Source organism: Elephantulus edwardii, unplaced genomic scaffold, assembly GCF_000299155.1.
Source record: "Elephantulus edwardii isolate Elephantulus edwardi_28Jun2011 unplaced genomic scaffold, EleEdw1.0 scaffold00096, whole genome shotgun sequence".
In the NCBI taxonomy this organism is placed as follows: domain Eukaryota; kingdom Metazoa; phylum Chordata; class Mammalia; order Macroscelidea; family Macroscelididae; genus Elephantulus; species Elephantulus edwardii.
The window spans coordinates 12510091-12528519 of record NW_006399846.1 but is presented as its reverse complement, the minus strand read 5'-3'; the positions used below and the strand labels follow the sequence as shown (position 1 = coordinate 12528519).

The following is an 18429-nucleotide window of genomic DNA, read 5'->3' as shown; positions in this document are numbered from 1 at the left end:
TCAATGTGGAATAGGAAGCCCCTGGATGGGATGGATTGACACTGACTGTGGTAACAGGGTCAAATGTGTGAGAGAGGGTGAAGCTGGATCAGAATAGGGCAGGCTAAGTTCAGAGCCACTGTTCTTAGGGTCTCTATGAGTCATGGTTGACTCAACGGCACATTAACAACAACAAACAAGCTCTAGTAATAAGACTCCTAATGGTGTAATGGTTAAAAGCCTGACTGCTAACTGAAAGGTCAGTGGCTCGAACACCCCAGCCACTTCTCAGAAGAAATGAGAATGGCAATTTGCTTCCATATTTTGCTTTTCAAGGACAGGAGCAAACTGGGGGTGGGGTGGGGGTGGGGTGAGTGGGGAGAAAAGTGCAACAATGAATGAATGGAATTCCAAAATCTCTGTAGATGTTCACTGAAATTAATAATAATAATAACAATGTTTTTTTAATGAAAAAAAGTTGATAAGCTTATAGGGCAGGTCTACACTGTGTAGGGTTGTTGTTAGGTCAGAAATAACTCAAGAGCAGTGAGTGTGGTCAGCTTAAATGATGAATTACAGGCAAATATGTTGTTGTTGTTGTTAAGTGCCATCGAGTCAAGTATGACTCACAGTGACCCTACGAACAAAAGATCTGAACCCTGTCCTGCACCATCCTCACACTTCCTGATACACAGGAGTCCACTGCAGCAGTCACCATGTCAATCCATCTTGTCTAGGGTCTTCCTCTCTTTCAGCGACCCTCTACCCTTCCCAGCATCATGTCGTTCTCCAAGGAATAGCACCTCCTAGCAACATGTCCAAAGTATGTGAGGCTAAGCCTCATTATTCTTGCCTCCAACAAGCACTCCGGCTGCACCCTCTTGAAGACATATCTGTTCGTTCTCTTGGCCGTCCATGGGATATTCAATGCTCTTTTCCAACACCAAACTCAAAGGTGTCAATTGTTTTTCTGTCATCTTTATTCAATGTTCAGACCTCAGATGCATAGCAATTGATTGAAAAGACTATGGCCTGAATTAGATGCACATTAGTCCTCTAACATCATTACTCTTCAATTATTTGGAGAGGCCCTTAACTGCAGATTTTCCAACTGCACTGAGTCTCCTTATTGCCTGAAACCTGGAATCAAGGGGGTTAATTGTGAATCCAAGTAAGATTAAGCTGTTGACACTTTCAATCTCCTCTCTATCCATCATGACGATGCCTATTGGTATAGTAGTAAGAATCTTTGTTTTCTTGATTATTGAGATGCAATGCATACCAAAGGCATGACAAATATAAGAGAGGTATATTTAAAATAAAAGGGCGCTCTGATGGCCTAGTGGCAAGAAGCTGTGCTACAATCCCGAAGGCACACAATGTGAGGCCATCAGCAACTCCATGGGAGAAGGATGGGCAATTTCATCCCATGCAATTAATTGCCTCTGTAAACCTGCTGGAGGGTCAGCTATGGGTTGGTTCTGACTCTATGATACATAATAACAACAACATATTTAAAATATTACTTCAGACCAAAGAGAGGTAATAACACCAAATAATGGAAAACAATAAAACATTTTAAATGTTTAGGCAAAGAGTTTTGGGCAAAAGAGATTAATGAGTTCAAAATAGACAATATACAATTAGAGGAAAAATACTGTTGTAAGTACATTCAAAAAATAAGTATATGAAAGCTCTGGTGGTATTCTGGGTAAAGAATTGCTGCTCCAAGTCAAGTAGTTCAAAGCCACCAACCATGGAAAAAAGATGGACAATCTACTCCCATAGCTTCTGAAAAGCCACTGGAGGGTCGGCTAGGAGTTGATTATGACTCAACAGCAGTGAGTGTGAGTAAATTTATATTTGATAGAAGTTTAGTACTCAGAAGATATAAAAAGCTCATACAATTTAACAACAAAAAGACAAATAGCCCAATTAAAAATTGGGCAAAAAACTTCGAATAGGCATTCACAAAACAAAAAACACAAATGGTCAGGTACTACATAAAAAGATGATCGATGTCATTAGTTATTATGTAAAACTGTATCTCCTTTGAGTTAGCAGCCAAACATATAATGCACTACACCAGGGCTCCTCATTAGTCATTACAACAAACACCAAACCCACAGTCCTCCAGTCAATTCCAACTCTTTTAATGCTTTTAGAATGCATTAACAGTAGTTGCTTCCAAGTACTAAATACAAATAGAAAATAAACCAGTATTTAAAAAAGAAAGAGCAGGAAAGATAGTTATTTTTTAGAAGCCTTTTTAGAGTGACAGAGTTTAAAAACACAACATACAAATCATTTAGATAGAAATGAAAATATACTTTATATGTAAAGCTCTTATTACTTCCTAGTAACACCATGAGTTAAACATAATACCTTGGGGTGAGGAAAGATGCTGCTCCTGCAGCTTCTCCTGAGAGGGGAGTCCCAAGTAGCTGAGAACAACATACTTTGTTTCATAGTGAAATCCTAGAGGCACAGCAGTAGAGGACGCCATTGAGTTGGCTGGCAGAACTCCAAGGAGGTCTAATTACAGATGTGTAAAACCTAAAAACATAAAATAACGTATTTCTTCAGTTTCAAGTTTATTATTTACAAGTGTATTTTCGCATAATTAAGCTTATTCAACTAAATAACAACAAAAAAGTTTCTCCAATTTTTCTTCACACCATAAAAAATTACTTTCTGTGACTTACATGTCACTGAAAGTCTTCTCAGATTTCATAGCAAAAGAAAGTTCCCCAGGAGCTCTAAGAGTGAAGAACTGGTGTTCTGCTGCATCAAGATAACAGCCAAGAAAACCCTCTGTAGCAGTGTTGCTCTGTCACATGCTGTCACTGACAGTTGGAATCTGGTCTATAGCACTCAACAACTGTCTCTTTTTAGACTGTTCTCCTGATGTGGTGAAAGCACAAACCACTTTAACTCTAATCTCATTTCTCCAGTCTCTCGCTACAAATACTCTTTTATTTTAGTAATAAAACTTCTAAAATTTACCTAGACCCATTGCCAGAGAGTGGTAATTACATCTCTATGGCTCGTCACTCTGTGAAAGAAAAAATGAAGTGGAAATAGGAAAAGCTTTATGAAGTAAAACCTGGGTCAATGTTAGAACACTGAATCTACTGAGTATGGAGCAGATATGACTGTTAGACATAAAGATGATTAGAAGCAAGTACAGAAACCTTTTAAAACAGCATGAAGCAAACTGTTAGGCATAACTAGATCCTAAGTTATAAGGGAGTTTCAGTAAAATCAATAGCAGTATTTACTGTCTTATACAGTACAGCATGCTAGGAAGTTTAAGCTTTAACCTAGAAGTCAAAAATCACTTTAACTATATCTATTAACAAGTATTTATAAATCCCTTAAAATTGTATAGTTCTATATGCATGACTATTTTTTCTGGAAAGTCACCTGATTTTTTGTATCAAATTCTCAAACATGATGGAAACTAGATTTAAAACTACTGCAGAATTCCACAAGGAGTCATTGAACTCAATCAATTGCCACTGAGTTGGTTCTGACTCACACCAAGTCTCTATTGGGTTTCCAAGGCTGTAAATCCCAAAGGAGGAGACTGCCCATCTTTCCCAAGAAGCCACTCGTAGATTCAAAGCACCAGAGATGCACAGCCTTTGTGTTAGCAGCATAACTCACTATGGACTAGTCACCAAAGCTTCTTCAGGAATCAATGAAGGGTTTTAAATAAGGGAGGCACCTTAACAAATTATAGATTTGATAGTAAATGAATTCAAAGTATAGTCTGAAGCAGAAGGAGAGATAGAATAGAGACTGGTGGCATAAAAATGAGTTAAGGAAATACTGGAAAAAATTAGATGAGAAATATGAGAACCTGAAACACTAGAAAGACACATGGGAAAAAGTATTATAGAGGAAAATGGAAAGATCTTAACTATCTCAATGACAGAGTAATCCAAACTAATTTAAATGGCTTATTAAAAATGGCTTTGGGGAGCTCTGGTGGCCTAGTGGCAAGAACCTGCAACTACAATCCCAGAGGCTCACGGTTCGAATCCACCAGATGCTCTGCCGGGGAAGGAGGGACAATTTCCTCCTGTACCAGTCAGATCTGATTTGACGGTACACTCACACAAAAATAATAAAAAATTAAAAAAAAAGTTTTAAAAATATGGCTTTAATTTGTTTATCAGCCAAGCACTTAACCATTACACTACCAGAATATGTGTGAATTGAAAATAAATGGAAGATTAAATAATAATTTTTTTTTAAAAAATGGCTTTACTACCATTTCTTAAACAACATAATACAGGAAGAGGTAGTTTGTGGAAAAGATACATTTACTTTGAGGACATGATCCATTTTAAAGTTGTTGTTGTTGTTGTTATTTGCCATTCAGTCGCTTGCTCAAGAGCTCTAAATGCTGCTCTATCCTGTGCCTACCTCTCCACCTCTGACACACTCATTCCCACCACCCCAATCACAGAATTGATCCGTCTCATTGAGGGTCTTCCTCTCCTGCGCCGTCCCTCCACTCTCCCAAACACGATGTCCTTCTCCAAGGACCAGTGCCTCCTTGCAACATGCCAAAGTATGTCAGACAAAGCTTCAGAATCCTTGACTCCAAGAAGCATTCTGGCTTTACCCTCTCCAGGACAAACCTGTTTGTTCTCTTAGCAGTCCACAGTATATTCAACACTCTTCTCCAGCACCACAGCTCAAAGGCATCAATTCTCTTTCTATCATCCCTAATCACTGTCCAACTCTCTGATGCATAGCACATAACTGCAAAGACTATAGCCCTGATCAGGCACACCTTAGTCTCCAGCTTGACATCATTGCTCTTCAGTGCTCTGGAAAGGTCCCTCACAGCTGACTTTTCCCAATGCAATTTGTCTCTTGATTTCCTGGCTGCTGGTACCAAGAGTGTTGACTGGAGGCAAGCAAACTAAAACTATTAACTATCTCAATCTCTTCACCATCCATACTGATGCTGCCAATTGGCCCAGTGGTGTGAATACTGGTCTTCTTGATGTTGAGCTTCAATCCATATTGAAGGCTGCAGTCCTTGACCTTCTGCAGCAAGCACTCTAGATCCTCCTCAGTTTCAGGAAGCAGGATTGTGTCATCTGCATAACACAGGTTGTTGATGACTCTTCCACCAATGCTGAAGACACATTCCTCCTCGTACAGCCTAGTGCCTCAAATGATTTGTCCTGCATACAGATTGAAAAGGTATGGAGACTAAATACATCCCTGACAGACCTCCTTCTTGATTTTCAACCATGTAGTGTCTCCTTGCTCTGTTCTGATGACAGCCTCTTGGTCCAAGTAAAGGTTTCACATTAGCACAATCAAATTGTCTGGGATTCCCATTCTTTTCAGAGTCAGCCATAGCTTGTTATGATCCACAGAGTCAAAAGCCTTTGCATAGTCAATGAAGCACAGATAGACATTGCTCTCGTACTCTCTGCTTTCTGCCAAGATCTATCTAACATTAGCTATTTTAAAGTATCTTTGTCCTATTCAAGAAGCCCTGTGCACACTAGTTAAAACACTTCCATGATGAAAGGTTACCACTTTGAACCTACCATCTGCTCAGCAGGAGACAGACACAGCAATCTGTTCCCCTAAAGAAAGTATTGGAAACCCTACTCGTCCTATAGGATCACTATAAGCAGAAACTTAATCAACAGTACATAAAAACAACACAGACTGTCCAGGTAGAGATCGGACAAAAACATAGCTGAACAAACAGCTTATAAACAGTTCTTAAACTGCCAGTCTAGACTAGAAATTAAAAAAAATTGTAAATATACTACACAGATTCAATAAAAATACCTGAGTAGAATGGATGAAAAAACAATGATTTTCAATGGGAAGGAAATATCATCAAGATTTCCGGAGGGGGTAAAAAATCATTTGAAAAAGCATATTTAATAATTCATACCTGGAAAAGAAAAAACTAATGTATTGTTTCCACATTATAAACTAAAGAAAGTAAAGTGCAGTGTTTGTAAGACACTTAGTGGAAGGACAGTAGAGGGTAACTCTTCCCATCTCTTATTGAGGAAGTTTTGGTGGCTTAGTAATAAGGGACTGTGGTGTCAATGAAAAGGTACGTGTTTTGAATCAACCAGTGGCTCTGGGGGAGAAAAATGGGCAATCTCCTCCTATGCAATTTACTGCCTTTGCAAGCCCTCTGGAGGGTTAGCTATGGGTTGATTCCAACTAGAGACACAAAACAAAAACCTCTTTATCAGACAGAAGCCAGTAAAATGTTTATTTACCAAGACAGGATAGAGATTTATTAGATAAACTAAAAGAAAATTAATGTAACTTGAAAAAAGAAAACGGATTAGAACTCAAAGTAACAAGTAACATTTACAGGGTAAATTGAAAATGAGAAAAGGAGGCTTCTCAGCCTGGATTGCAACAATGAAGAGAGGTATGAAGAAAACCAGCAAAAAGTGGAGATACAAGCACCAGAGGAGGCATCTCAACAAGAAGGATGTGGACAAAAGCTAAGAATGAATAAGGGTGATGGGTGCATAACATGAAGGAAGAAGAGAAGAGACTGTCACTGAAATGCACATGTGCTGTCCAGTGAGAACTGGCTCTCCTGCACATGTTCTGAGGCTGCCCATCATTTTCTTGAGGAGCAGCTGGTGGATCTGAACCTTCCTCGGGGTTGAAAGTGCAACTCTTTACCCACTAGGCCATCAGTGCTCCCTTGCACCATGTGTGGAGTTTTGAAATGGTAAATATCTATATCTATGTATCTATACATTAGTTTTAAAACAGAATCAAAGTTGAAAATAAGCTAGATTTAGGTAGTAAATCATTATCTGTGATTTCCGACAGATCAGTTTTGGCTGACTGACAGGAACAAGAATAAGGAGACAAAGAAGTGAAGAGTAAAGGAAAAGTGAAGTAGTGAAGTGCAGAAAGAATGGAAGAAAAGAACAAGAGAGGCAAAAGATTGACAGAGTTCATTTGTTTAGCTTTGGTTTTGTATATAATGAGAGAAATTTAAGCACAGTATAAAAAGAACCAAGAAAGAGTTATAAATAAATATACAGAAAGGAATAAATTACAGAGTAATACCCCAAAACAGGGTGAAAATAGATTAAATCAGTAATAATTTAAACTTTAGAAAATGTAGTATTTGTGTAGTAACTGAAATAAAATATATTCTGAATACATTTTAAAAATTCATGTTCTCTAACCTGTCATATTTAAATTTCTTGAAATTATGAAGGATTCACATTACTGAAGAGAATGTTACTGATTTTCTCAGATGCCAAATTCTCAAATTGTGTCTTAGCCAAATGCTTGTCATAGTCTGTGTATTCTATTGCTGAATTATGGATGCAAGTGTAATGATAGATTTCATAACCTTCCATCTTCCACACCAAATACTCTTTTATAACAAAGTCTTACTCCTTTGAGTTTTCTACAACTCAAAGACAAATATTCTTCTGTCCTCTTTGGTCACTGCCCAGCTCTTTGATGCATATGTAACAGGTAATTATGAAAACCATGGCCTGGATCAGGTACATCTTGGTCTCTGGACTGACATCATTGATCTTTAGCCCTCTGGAGAGATCCCTGACAGCAGATTTTCCCCAGTGCAATTCATCCTTTAATTTACTGACTGCTAGTGCCAAGAATGTTGGCTGCTGAACCAAGCAAGCTGAAATTTGTTACCAATCTCAATCTCTTCTCCATCTATTATAATGCTGCCAGTTGGCCCAGTGGTGAGAATCTTCATTTTCTTGATACTGAGCATCATTCCATATTGCAGATTAGTCCTTGACCCTCTGCAGCAAATGCTTCAGGTCCTTCTCAGTTTCACAAGGTAAGGTTGTGTCATCTGCATAAGGCAGGTTGTTGAGTCTTTCTCCAATCCTCACGTCATATTCCTCCTGATAAAGTCCAGCCTCCCAAATGATCTGTTCCACATATATAGATTAAAAAGGTATGGAAACAAGACAAATCCCTGACACACTCCTTTCCTAATTTTGAAGCATGCAGTGTTTCCTTGCTCTGTTCTAACGACTGCCTCCTGGTCCAAGTATAGGTTTCACATGAGCATAGTCAAGTGTTCTGAAATTCCCATTCTTCCTTCTCATGGTTAACCACAACTTGTTGTGATCCACACAGTCAAATGCCTTTGCATTTCTGGTGACTAGTGGTAAGGAGCTGAACTGCCAACCCAAATGCATTTAGTTCAAATTCACCCGATGCTCTCTGGGAGAAAGATGGACTCATTTCCTCCTAAAATGTTACAGCCTCTGAAAACCTGCTGGACCTATGAATTGATTCCAACTCAACAGAAAACAACAATAATAAATGTCTTAATAGTCATAATAAGCATTTATGCTAGTGGCTTATATATGGACTATGCTACTCTTCCTATCTAAAAAATATACAACCTAAAAGTGTAGTATTCAACTCATAGGCTGCAGCAACAAATTTTTTTGTATTATGTCTCTCTTTAATGTTCTACATTGTCTTTAAAAATATTATACTAAAGCATAATAAATCATGGCTCCCAAACACAGAAAAATATGCTTGGCATTTTCTCAGTTTGAAAGAAGTGAAAAATAAATGCAAACCCTGAGTTACAATACTGATAGATTCTATGGCAAAATCTTAAATGATGCAGGAAGGATCAAATGAATATGGAAGAAATGCAGAGAGTCACTGCACCAAAAAGTACTAGTCAACACTGAAATATTTCAGAAAGTAACAAATGATCAGAACTCAGTGGTAAAGAGGAAAGAAGCACAAATTGCACTGAAGGAACTGGCACAAAAAATAAGGCCCAGGAGGAACTGATGGAATGCTAATTGACATGTTTCAACAAACAGTGCAGGCCTGGATGTGCCCACTAGTCTATGAGGCCAAATTTAGATGAAAGTTTCCTGGTCAGTTAACTGGAAGAGATCTATAAATGTGCTCATTCCAGAAAAAAAGGAGATCCAATAGACAGTATAAATTATTAAAAAATATCATTAATATCACATGTAAATAAGATCTTGCTGAAAATTATTTTAAAACATCTGAAACAATTTATCAACAGGGAATTTATCCAGAAATTCAAGCTGGAGTCAAAAAAAGCTGTGAAAGAGGATATAACTGCTGATGCCAGATAGATTGTGGCAGAAAACAAAGAATACCAGAGAGATGTTTTTGTGTTTTATTGAATAGGCAAAGGCATTTGAGTGTGTGGATTATAAGAGATTATGGCTAACACTGAAAATAATGAGAATCCCAGAAAACGTAATTGTGTTCATCTATACCTAGACCAAATTATCTGGTATGAAGAAGAATGTGGCATTAAGATTAGAGTAAGATTCACCAATAACCTTCATTATGATGATACAACCTTGCTTTTTTGAAAGTAAGGAAGGCTTGAAGTGTTTGCTGTAGAAGATCAAAGACTACAGCCTTTAATATGGATTAAATCTCAATGTCAAGAAAACAAAAATTCTCATCACTGGCAATAGGCAACATCATGATAAATGGAGAAAAGTTGGAACTGTCAATAACTTTATCATACTGGGATCCACAATACACTTGGTACCAGAAATCAAGAGATGTACTGCACTGACAAAGTGTGCAGTCAGAGGCCTCTTCAAATTACTGAGGAGCAATGATGTTCATTTGAGGAATAAGGTACGCCTAATTCAGACCATGGTCTTTTCAATCACATGTTATGCTCCTGAGAGCTGGACAGTGAATAAGGATGATAGAAGAAAAACTGATCCCTTTGAACTCTGATGTTGGGAAAGAGTGCTGCCAAAAGAACAAATAAGTATGTTTCGCAGAAGGTGTAGCCAGGGTGCTCTTTGGAGGCAAAGATGATAAGGCTTTTTGTCTCACAAACTTTGGGCATGTTGCTAGGAGCAGGTATTCATTAAAGAGGGACATCATACTTGGAAAGATAGAGAGGCAGTGAGAGGAAGACCCTCAACCAGGTGGATTGACACAGTGACTGCAGCACTGCGCTCAAGTGTGTCAGACTGTGAGGATGGTACAGGACAGGACAGGGTTCAGATCTGTTGATCACAGTGCCACTATGAGTTAGATTCAAATTGATGGCACCTAATAACAATATTCCTACACCAAGAAGCAGGTGCTTGAACAGAAGAAGGTACACTGCATAGTTTAAAACTGTGAAAGGTGTGCATCAGAGTTGCATCCTTTCTCCACATGTACATAGTATGTATACTGAGGAAATAATTTAAGAAGCTGGACTCTACAAAAAAGGAATGTAGAATCGGGATCAAAGAAAGTCTCATCAACATCCTGTATTATGCACAACCTTCCTTGCTGAAAGAGAGGAGGACTTGAACTGCATGCTGCAGAAGATCAAAGACCTTCAAGGTGGATTACATCTCGACACCAAGAAAATAAAACTACTCACCACTGAACCATGGGGAGCATCTTAATAGATGGAGAAAAGATTGTTGTTAATGATTTCATTTCACTTGGATCCATAATCAGCATCTATGGTAACAGCAGGCAATGTATCAGTAGACATGTTACACTAGGAAAATCTGCAGCCTGATCCAAGCCATGGTATTTTCAATTACTATGTATGCAACTAAAAGGTGGATAATTAATATGGAAGACTGAAGAATGAGTATGCCTTTGAAGTGTGGTATTAGAGAAGAGTACTGACTATACTATGTACTGGCAAAAGAACAAACAAATCTGTACTGGAAGAAGTATAACCAGGATGCTTCTTAAGGGCAAGGATGGTGAAACTTCATCTTACATGTTTTTAGGAGGGGCTAGTCCCTGCAAAAAGACATCATGCTGGGAAAAGTAGAAACAGTAAAAGAAAGGACTGGAGATAAAGTGACATCATGACTAGAACAATGATCAGCTAGAACACTGCAGAGATTGTGAGGGTGGTGAACAATAGGACAAGATTCTGCTCTGCTCTTCATAAGGTTGTTATGAAATGAAGTCAACTCAATGGCAGGCACATAACAACAATAACAAAGGTATTGAGAACATGCCAGATGTAAACACTAAAGCTCTGGGAGACAGCCAAGTACTCTAAGGGAATTCTAGGAAGAGACAGTTTAACATTCTCGTCTATAACAATTTGCAGTGTCTAATTAACATGCTGAACAAGGGTCTCTTGCACTTCTAACAAACACATATGATCAAATATGACATCTGCATGACTTCTATTTCAAAGCACTTTACTATGTCATAGTAATCCTCTATGTTAGAAGAAATGGTAAAATATTTTCTTATTCTCTACCTCAATATCTGATGTTTCATATTTATAATTTAAAAAATGTACTGTTTGACTATTTTATGCATTGATGATGTACATCTGCAAGTGACAAATGACAAAGAGCAATACTGGCTGTATGGTTAACACTATAGGTAACTTGATTAGGCTATAATTCAGTAGTTTATACATTTTGTAGTGATAGTAGTTCTATACCTTGTGTAGCTATAGTCTCTCCTCCACTTTATCATAATAATGATTTTTGTGTAACAATCTGGTCTTTAGAACTTAATCTTAACAAGAGTGAGTGCAGTGTCAGAGAAATCAGAATAAAGAATTCACTTGCTCAAAATCAAACTGCTAGTTAACAACACAATCACTTGGCTGGGTACATCTTCTTCCTTTCTTAAGTCTTAGTCCTTAACTACATTCATTCAACACAGATGTACTGCATGCTAGGACACGCACTGTTGTTGCAGTTACATGCCACTGAGTCGACCATGACTCATAACGGCCCTATATACAATAGCTCTGAACCCTGCCTTATCCTGAGCCAGTCTCACTGACTCCAACACACCTCCTCTGATGACTGCAGTTACTACGTCTATCCATCTGATCCAGGGTCTTCCTCTCCTGCGCTGTCCCTCCATCCTTCCAAGCATGATGCCCTTATCTAAGGACTGGTCTCTCTTCTCCATGTACCCAAACTATGTGAGAAGTCCTTGCCTCCAAGAAGAAACTTGGTTTCACCCTCTCCAAAACAGAGTTTGTTCTCCTGGCAGTCCATGGTACATTCAATACTCTTTTCCAGCACCACAACTCAAAGGCATTGATTCTCCTGCTTTTGTTCAACTCTCTGATGCATAGCAAATAATTGCAAAGATCATGACCTCGATCGGGATGCCCTTAGTCTCTAGACTGACCTCAGTGCCCTTTAGCACTCTGCAGAATTCCCTAATGACAGACTTCCCCAAAGCAATTCCTCTTCTGATTTCCTTACTGCTGGTACCAACAGTGTCGATCGTGGAGGCACGCAAGCTGAAACTGTTAACCTCAATCTTTTCGCCATCTATTATGCTGCTGCTAAATGCCCAGGGATGAGAATCTTTTTTCCTGATGAAAGTTTCCTCCTCAGCTGTGGAAAGCAAGCTGTGTATCTGAGTAATGCAGTTTGTTGATGAGTCTTCCACCAATCCTGATGCCACATTCCTCCTCATAAAGTCCAGCCTCCCAAATGATTTATTCTGCATATAGATTGAAAAGGTATGGAGAAAGGACAAATCCCTGACATACTACTTTCCTGATTTTGAACCATGCAGTGTTTCCTTACTCTGTTCTGACAACTACCTTCCGGTCCAAGCGTAGGTTTTGCATGAGCACAATCAAGTCTTCTGGGATTCCCATTCTTCTCAAGGTTAGCCATAATTTATTGTGATCCACACAGTAAAATGCCTTTGCATAGTCAATGAAATACAGATAGAATGCCTAGGAAATGCACTAGGCAAGAGATATTTGGTGATGAAATACTAACACTATTAATAATGGGAAGCAAAGGCAGGAAAACAAAATGGTTTCCATAACATAGGTTGATAGTTTTCCTAACACTGAATAAATACACTGAGAACTGAAACAAGCAAACCTGTCCATTCTGAGGCAGGAAAAAGAAATAAGAAAATAATTTATTTAGATAGAAAGTAAATGTGATCTAAACTAACACTGAGAACTTTCCAGGAAACAGAATGTTCAGATCTACTCCACTAATAAGGGAGCTCTGATGGCCTAGTGGTAAGGAGCTATACTGTCAACCCAAAGGAACGTGACTCAAAGCCACAAGCTGCGCCATGCAAGAAAGATGGGCGATCTCCTCCCATGCAATTATATTGCTTCTGAAAACCTGCCTCAGGGTCAGCTATGAGTCAGTTTTAGCTCAACAGTATATAACAACGTAACTCCACTATTGCCTCACCAACACAAATGGAACATGTTTCTTACTTAAGCTTCTTGTTATGTGCCATTGAGTTGAAACTAATTCAAAGCTAACCATCCAGTGGGTTTTCCATGATTGTAAATTGTATGGGAGTACAATGACCATTTTTATCCTACGGAGCAGCTGGTGGAGTTGAACCACATCTTTAACTTGGCAGCACAATTCTTTACCTACTAGGCAATTCAAATCCAGCTGCTTTATGAGAGAAAAATGGACAATCTCTTAATGTGATATTTACAACCTCTAAAAACATGCTGGAAGGTCCATTATGGTGGGTTCCCACTCACCAAAATGAACCAAAAGAGATAGGTACTTCAAGCCTCTTTTTAACAAATAAAAAGGACTCAGATACTTTTACTCTTGAAATTTTACTTAATAGAAACTTTGACAGTTAAAATTAAATACTAGTACTCTTGGCATAAAAACAAAGTAAACATCTGAATCATTTAAAATATAAAAGGTCTTATCTTTTGCACAATACAAACTACTGAATATATTTGTGTGATCCATCTGTTTCTTTCCCTCCCATAGATTTTGTTTGTTCAAGTAGTTGTGAGCCAGATGGACACTCTGAGCGAGCTTAGGGTAACTTAATCCCACATTTATATACTGATTTGGTGGTAGCTCTACAGCTAGTACAAATAAAACACTATAATTCTTCAATAATAATTGGCTTGCTTTTTTAGCCCAAATTTCAATATAAATTTAAGAAATAAAACACAAACCCACAGTCAAAATAAATGCAATATCCACAATCCTATAATATATGAGTTTTTTAGAACAAATTTCAATTACAAATTTTAAAAAATCCAAAACACCACAATGCCACTGTCATCATTTCCAAACCATATTGATCATACAGGACAGAGTAGAGTCACTCAACAGGGCTCCCCAGGCTATAATTTTCACAGAAGCAGTTTCATATGCTTCTAGAGAATAGCTGGTAGGTTTGAACTCTTAACCTTTCAGTTAGCAGCCAAGTACTTACCCACTGTGTCACCAAAGCTCCTTTCAATTATACCAGAGCAAATTTCAGGAAACTAGCACTGATTGTACTACAGATGTTAAATACACTTCATCTATAAATTATAGCTAGAAGATATGCAGTGACTAGTGAGTTCTACTGTATATTCTACAGTAATATATATTCTAATTTTTTCTTCAATGTTTCTTGATTTCTGTTTTTTAACACTGCATAGTACTCCATCATGTGACTGTACCATAGTTTGTTTATCCATTCATTTGTTGATGGATACGTGGCTTTTTGCTATTGTAAATAATATTGCCATGAACATGGGTGTGCATCTACTATAAATTCTTGCTGCTGCTGCTGTTGTATGTTGTTAAGTTGGAATTAACCCATAGCTGACATTCTATTGGGGTTTTAGAGACAGTAAATCATATGAGAAAAGAGTTCCCATCTGTAGTTGGTGGATTTGAACTTGTGTCTTTGGGATTACAGTGCAGCTTCTAACAATAAGGCCACTAAAACATCCTATACATTCCTAGGAAGAGCAAATAGCAAATCTGCAACAAAATCAGAACTTTCTGTACTATTTTTTGCTTTTTCCCCCTAACCATAAACGTGTCCTATTAAAATCATTCTGGTGCTTGTTAAAAAACAGAAATTCTTAGTAATCCTTTGAGATGTGCTAATTTAGAGTATCACATTTACATTTTATTACTTAACCCTACAGAATAAACAAAATGCATTACAATCTGATTTTTAATTAGTTTTAACTATATTTTGGGACATTCTTTGTTTTTTAACTACATATGTTGACTAAAATAAAATTGTACCAGAGTGTTAAATACTTCAGTAACAAAGTTGAACAAATTCATGATCCTCCTTTATAGAGGTAAAAAAAAAAAAATCTAAAATCCACAGCCAGTTCAATAAAAAAATTAAAACTCAGGAATTTTAAACACTGAAAAAGTTTCTTGGTTTCCAAATCTCTAGTCTCAAGGCTCTCTGGCAGTTTGAGCAGGAAGGTGTTTTTCAGTTCACAGATAACATGAAATCCAGTAACTATTTTCTAACCCACAGTTTATTTAGTTCCTTGAAGGCATACAACATAAAATGTTGGGGATATTTTTCAAAAAAATGACATTAAATGATCCTAATAAGTATGATAAAGTTAAAATACATCCTAACTAGGTGAGAAGTGAACTGAGAAAGCATCACTTCAGAAACTCAGGCCACACTCAGTACTGCTCATAGACTCCTACTTCCAACTGAATATGCATGTCTACTTGAGTAACAGTTGCCTCAAAAATATCTTCACCCTAGGGGAGCTCTGGTGGCCTAGTGGCAAGAAGCTGCACTGCAATCCCAGAGGAGCACGGTTCGAATCCACCAGATGCTCTGCCGGAGAAGGAGGCGCAATATCCTCCTGTACCAGTCAGATTTGATTTGACGGTACATGCACACACACAAAAAAAAAAAAATTAAAAAAAAAAATCTTCACCCAGTAGTTGATATTTCCAGGCAACACAGGCTGAAAAGAATGCCTCATTCTTACTTCTTCTCACAAATACACAAAATCTGACTCTCACACTAGGCTAATTAGGCTTCCCACTTTTGAGTATAAAGCTTGTGAGATAAAAACCCGCATAAACATAAAAATCATTAAAAATATAAAATCAAAATAAGACATAAAATCTAGTTAACACTTTTCCTGCATAGGTACATAGATACTGAAGAGAAATGAACACACATATCTACACAAGAAGTTATATACAAATATTCATAACATATTTTCTTAAGAGCCAAAAGTAAAAATTACCTAAATCAATTAATACTAAAGAATATAATAGATTATTTGCACATATAAAAGAATGAAATGCTGATATGTGCTGCTAAATGAATAAACTCTGAAAAAAATTTTAAGTGAAAGAAATCAGTCACAAAAAACCAATTACTGTACGGTCCTCATTTTTGTGAAAAGTCTAGAACAGGTATATCTATCCATAGAAGCAAAAATTAGAGGTTGCATAGGATAGTGGGGGCAAAGTGGGGTCTTTACATAAGGAATATCTATTAATAGGTATGGTCATTGTTTTTGGGATAATGAAAATAGTTTTACAACTGTGAATAGCATAAAAATCACTGTATTATACAAGTGGTGGATTTTATCATAAGTTAATTTTTGTCTCAACGAAGCTGCTAACAAAACCAGCTACATGCTAATTTTTGTCTCAAGGAAGCTGTTAAAAAATCAACTACTAAAAAAAAAAAATCAACTACTCTGAAAACAGGTCTCCCTCAACATGGTAATTTGAATACATTAAACAAGAACTTCTGGTAGCCATTTCTTTGAATCAAAATGATGTTTGAAAAACAATGATAAAAAGAAGAATGGTGGATACTAAGAGACTATTTTAAAATTCTGTTTCATATGTCTAAAATATTTCTTAAGAAAAAAAATGGTTTTCATAATGTGTATTACTGCTGCAAATAACCTGTCCTTAAAACCTACTGTGTAAGGTATTTAATGCATATTTATTAGCGAATGAGTCAGTGATCACATTTTTCTTTACAAAATTGGTTGAACTCAACCCTTGCTGGCACAAACCAACTAAGGTAAATGAGTTCTTCAAAAAAAAGAATTTAAAAGACCCAATTCAGATCTGCCCATTCAGAAGAAAGGGGATTTTCAAATCACTTAACTGTCTACAATCAAATTAAGAGTATTTCATAATGACAAATAGTTTCAGTCTGCAGGATATAAATGTACAAGTACAAATGTCCAATTGTATACAAGAAGGCTAAGCAGCTCACTTACACAACACTTGCCCAATTTTCTGGAAGGTGTTTTGGGTTTTGGTTGGTGTTTTTTTTTAAAGGGGGGGGGGAAGGCACCAGAAGGGTGTGGCAACTCATCCAAGGTCATTCTACAAGTTAGGGCAGAGATCAGCACCCGGGTTTGTTCCAAAATCTCCAGGGGAAATATTACTGACAATTTCGCAAAGATTTGTTTGGTCTCGCTTCGCAACATAAAGCTAAAAAATGGGCGAGGGGAAAGGAACTGTCAGTTCAGTTCAAAACTTCCAAATAGAGACAGACAGCAACTAAGGATAAACAAACACTTGTGCGGGGAGTGGTTAAGAGCAAGGCAAAGTTACTACTATCAGTCAAGAACATGTGAGTAAACTACCCAAGTCCACCTGACTGTCAAAACTAGGTTAGAGCCTCAATTCACCAAGTCCAAGAGTTCTCTCATACTTTCCTTAGGAAGGAAAGAAACTTGGGATCTCCATCTGCTCGCTGGAATGCAGAGAGGAAACGACGGGTTGGTGTGACCCGTACAGTCTGAGGGTGAGGGGGCAGGTTATTTATGGAAAAAATGGTGTCAAAATAGCAGTGGATTTAAAATAAAAAGTCCAGGATTTCTGAAACACTGTGAGAATGAACGAATGACAAGGGATCTTTGATCATTCCAAGTCAGTCTCGAGAAAACCTTTGCGAAGACCAAGAGGAGTTCATGTTGCCCAGCCTAGTCCTAAAAACTGAAGCGGATTTTCCACGTGAAGAAGATACTTGTGGAGAAGAGCCGCGGCATACAGAAAGGACTAAATTCCTGTGCTTCAGGCAGCCTGCTCGGCTTAACATGCCTCCTCGGGGAGACCACGCTGGACAAGTCCAGTTACAATGGAATGGATCCCTTGGCTTCGCCAGGCAAAGGGGCATCTGCATAGACACACACTCTTTCACTCACTCTCTTTCATTCACTCACGCGTCGCTGGGACCACTGCGGAGGCGGTGGGGTCGGCACAGTATCTGGACACTGTCCTATGGAGGTGAAAGCACCTCCTCACCCAGCTCTGCGTGCCCGGAACTCCACTCCCCTCACCTGGCCCTGGCCCCTGCCCCAGATGAGATGGAAGAGGCAGCGGCGGCGGCGGCAGTTGCTTCCGACAGGGTCCCCGAGCAGCTGTGCCTGCTTCGACCCACGGCCCTAATCTACTGCCGCCGCCATGATTGAGGGTGAGGTCACCCCCAGCCTGCTTCCGTCACGCAACGTCAGGGCGGGCCGGGACGCCGAGGAGCGCGGGAAGGGGGCGGGCCCGTCCTCCCAAATGGAAGCTCGGACAACTGAGATCTGGAGGTTTCTTCGCGCAGACGTGACCCGGAAGAGCCTGCTCCTTCTAGCCCGCTCTTAGGAGTCGCTCAAATCTATGATTCCGGGGGTTTCGGAGGCGCGCTCTGCCT

At 38.5% G+C, this 18429-nt stretch overlaps 1 protein-coding gene across 4 annotated transcripts in view; it reads right to left on the bottom strand.

The window, feature by feature from the left end:
- BCL2L13 (BCL2-like 13 (apoptosis facilitator)) overlaps positions 1-18217 on the bottom strand; it is a 107398-nt gene extending 89181 nt beyond the window's left edge. The window contains exons 1-2 of one of the 4 annotated variants that reach the window (XM_006891338.1): positions 18071-18217; positions 2365-2535 (exon numbers count right to left, since the gene is read on the bottom strand). Coding sequence is in view for 3 of the 4 variants with exons in the window: in XM_006891336.1 (XP_006891398.1) it covers positions 2365-2485 (121 nt within the window). In the remaining variant the exon portion in view is untranslated. Of the gene's footprint in view, positions 1-2364; positions 2536-18070 lie in introns of those variants that run through there. The other 3 variants (XM_006891336.1, XM_006891339.1, XM_006891337.1) reach the window with 3 other exon arrangements.
- Positions 18218-18429: the final 212 nt, after the last annotated feature.